This window comes from Micromesistius poutassou (genome assembly GCF_964030765.1).
Source record: "Micromesistius poutassou genome assembly, chromosome: 3".
Taxonomy (NCBI): Eukaryota; Metazoa; Chordata; class Actinopteri; order Gadiformes; family Gadidae; genus Micromesistius; species Micromesistius poutassou.
The window spans coordinates 5,729,018-5,731,875 of record NC_140273.1 but is presented as its reverse complement, the minus strand read 5'-3'; the positions used below and the strand labels follow the sequence as shown (position 1 = coordinate 5,731,875).

Here is a 2,858-nt window from a genome sequence, read left to right as displayed (position 1 = left end):
TTCTTGTGTTTGGACTGAAAGTGTTTACTACGGCGTCTCCCATGGGTGTCGCTAGGCGTGGGAGCCCGAGGCTAAAGCCCCCAGCACTTTATGAAAAGCTTTATCTATTTATCTGTCATTCTGATCAAGAATTAAATCCCTCAAATATGTTTATTATGTTGTTGATCAAACATGCACGTTTTGGTTCCTGCTTTTGTCATTCGAGCAGCAGATCTAATGAAGACAGAGAGAGACACACACACACACACACCAATTACAGGTCTCGTCATTGCACTACGCTGCATGAACTGTATCCTCAATACTCTACTCAAACTACTAATTACCAACTACTAATATTTTCAACATCATTGCAATGAATTAATAACTAACATCTTGCAGAAAAAATAGTACAAAAAATAAGACTGTGTTTTTAAAATAAGAGTAAAAGAGTAAAACACTAAATAGATCCTACTGTGCGGTTGATCAACAAAGTATCTTAACTTACCTCTTGGTTCATCTTCTATTCATACTTTGCGGTCACGTGACTACCTTGGATACCTGGAGGGCAACAAACGCTGGCAAAATGGCGACGAACAACGGCCAACCAGGGGAATTGCAGCCTGGTTGGCCGATACAGACTTCCGATACTTAAATAAATCAACTATTTAGACCATTTGTCACAAAATGTTAAAATTAGATACGAAGAGAAGATAAACATACTCGGAACTTGTGATCCATACACAGCACCCGCTGATGTAGGTTATTCATTGCTTTGAAGCTGGCAAAGACTCGGAGACTTGGAGTTTGGAGATATTTACATTTATCTCATTGAGAATCCGTCACCTTATACCGCACAACAATTGAAAGCCTACGGATGGGTTAACAACGCTGTTGTATGGGAGGTGAAAAACAGGAATATCTTCATAATCAAAAGCAAAGGTGGATGTTACTATTCCACCATCCACTATGAAATGTCCCCTTTTGTCCGCGATTACATAGCCAATGTGGTCTTATTATAGCCCGATCATTCACTAAAATACACATAGAAAGATTAACGCATCCAGCATATGATTGCAACAATGTGTGAGGGCAGGGATGATCGCACAGTTGCTGTTACAGAAGGCTGCGCGATTTAATCTGCACAGTGGAATGAGCGCTGGGCGGAGATGTTCGCGCATTTCAGAAGCAGGGAGATTCCGTTCAAAAATAAATGTCTAATTTGTCAGTTTGCCATGTGTATGCCTGGCACAAATGCTCCCGTTGAACTAATCTTTCCATCATGGCGGTATTTGGACTGAGAGGAACCTAAGGACCGTTCGTGTGGTAAAACTGGCGACGTCCTGATTATGTTTTCGTTGCTGGAGTTCTTGCCCGCCAGCCAGTGGTTGTGACGTCACGTGCAAAGTATTAATTGAACCTGAATTTGAACCTGAAATTGAACCTGAATTTGAACCCGAAATTCAACCTGAATTCCAACCTTATATTTTGAGGTATAGAAAAAGAATGGGTTGAAGATTACCAAGATCTGGTATTGCAACCAAATTCAGAAACCCAAAATTCAAGCATCAAATTGAAATGCAGGAAAATGCAAGCATTGTTATTAATAAATTCACGTAATTCAACATACCATTTTGCAATGAGGACATTTGGCACTATTATGCTTCCATAGTAATAGTGGAGTGGATGACCTTTATATCAGAGAAAGAAAACATTTTAATAGAGATAATGATAGCCAGAGATAATTACACTTTGAGTCGAGACATCAAAAGTTATAGTAGAGATAATGATAGTTATAGTAGAGATAATGACGGTAGATTTAATCATCCAAAATAATGCTTGTCTTTTATAATGAGATAAAAAAATATATTAAAATAAAAACAAAACAAAAAAAATCTGTGATTTTATTGTAATGGGAAAAGCCTAGAGACAATAAACGAAGGAACTCCAGATGCAGAGACCCACTGATCCTGCCCCAGGTAACGATACGGTGAGTGGGCGGGGCTTTCTCAGAAAAGGGAAGTGGGTGGGGCCAACAGGTAGCTCATTCGCATACAGATCGTGGGCTGATCCGCACCTTGCGTTACCTCCTCTCTCTATTCAGAGAGACTGGTCTGCTCAGTCGTCAATGTTAACTGTTGTGTTGGGGCAGGGCAAGCGAGGTCTCTTTATGAAAACAACATACGGTTTCGTCAGCATAGAGTTGAGTGCCTATTCGGTTTACTTTAAAACTGTAGGCCTAATTCAATGACTAATTCGCACCAATGGAATTTTATTCATCTCGCCTATCTTTGGGATTTAACACTTGACTCATCACATGTTTGTAAAGGTATTTAACATATTGTCGTTGATATTGCTAGCCTACAAAATAAGGCCTTAAGAGTTGAATCCTATCTCCTCGCGGGGGACATTTGTACATGCTGAATAAGTGCGGTCGTGCAAGATGTTCGTCCTCAACACAACTCTCTGACGGTGTAACACACACACACGCACGCACGCACACACACACACACACACACACACACACACACACACACACACACACACACACACACACACACACACACACACACACACACACACACACACACACACACACACACACACACACACACACACACACACATTTGCAACTCTGCGGGGAGCCAATGGAGTCCGGCCTGTCATGCGTGTCTTCCCTGAAGGAAGACGTCAAGCCGTCCTTCATCCAGCCGCACTACAAGGAGTCCTACCGGCTGGCCATCTACGCGCTGCTCTGCGGAGGGACGGAGGCCTACGACGAGTTCCTGAAAGCTGAGCAAATAAGCCACTTTCTGTCCAACGAGGAGATACTCTATGTGCTGGAAAATGCGGAATTACCGGTTAGTGACGACGGTGCCTCC

General features: G+C 42.1%; 1 protein-coding gene across 1 annotated transcript in view; it reads left to right on the top strand.

The window, feature by feature from the left end:
• Positions 1–2,624: 2,624 nt before the first annotated feature.
• LOC311340643 (uncharacterized protein) overlaps positions 2,625–2,858 on the top strand; it is a gene marked incomplete at both ends in the record, with an annotated part of 6,704 nt that continues 6,470 nt past the window's right edge. Inside the window, one exon of the mRNA XM_084465508.1 lies at positions 2,625–2,858. This exon is cut by the window's right edge and continues 204 nt beyond it. Within this exon, the coding sequence (XP_084321634.1) occupies positions 2,625–2,858 (234 nt within the window).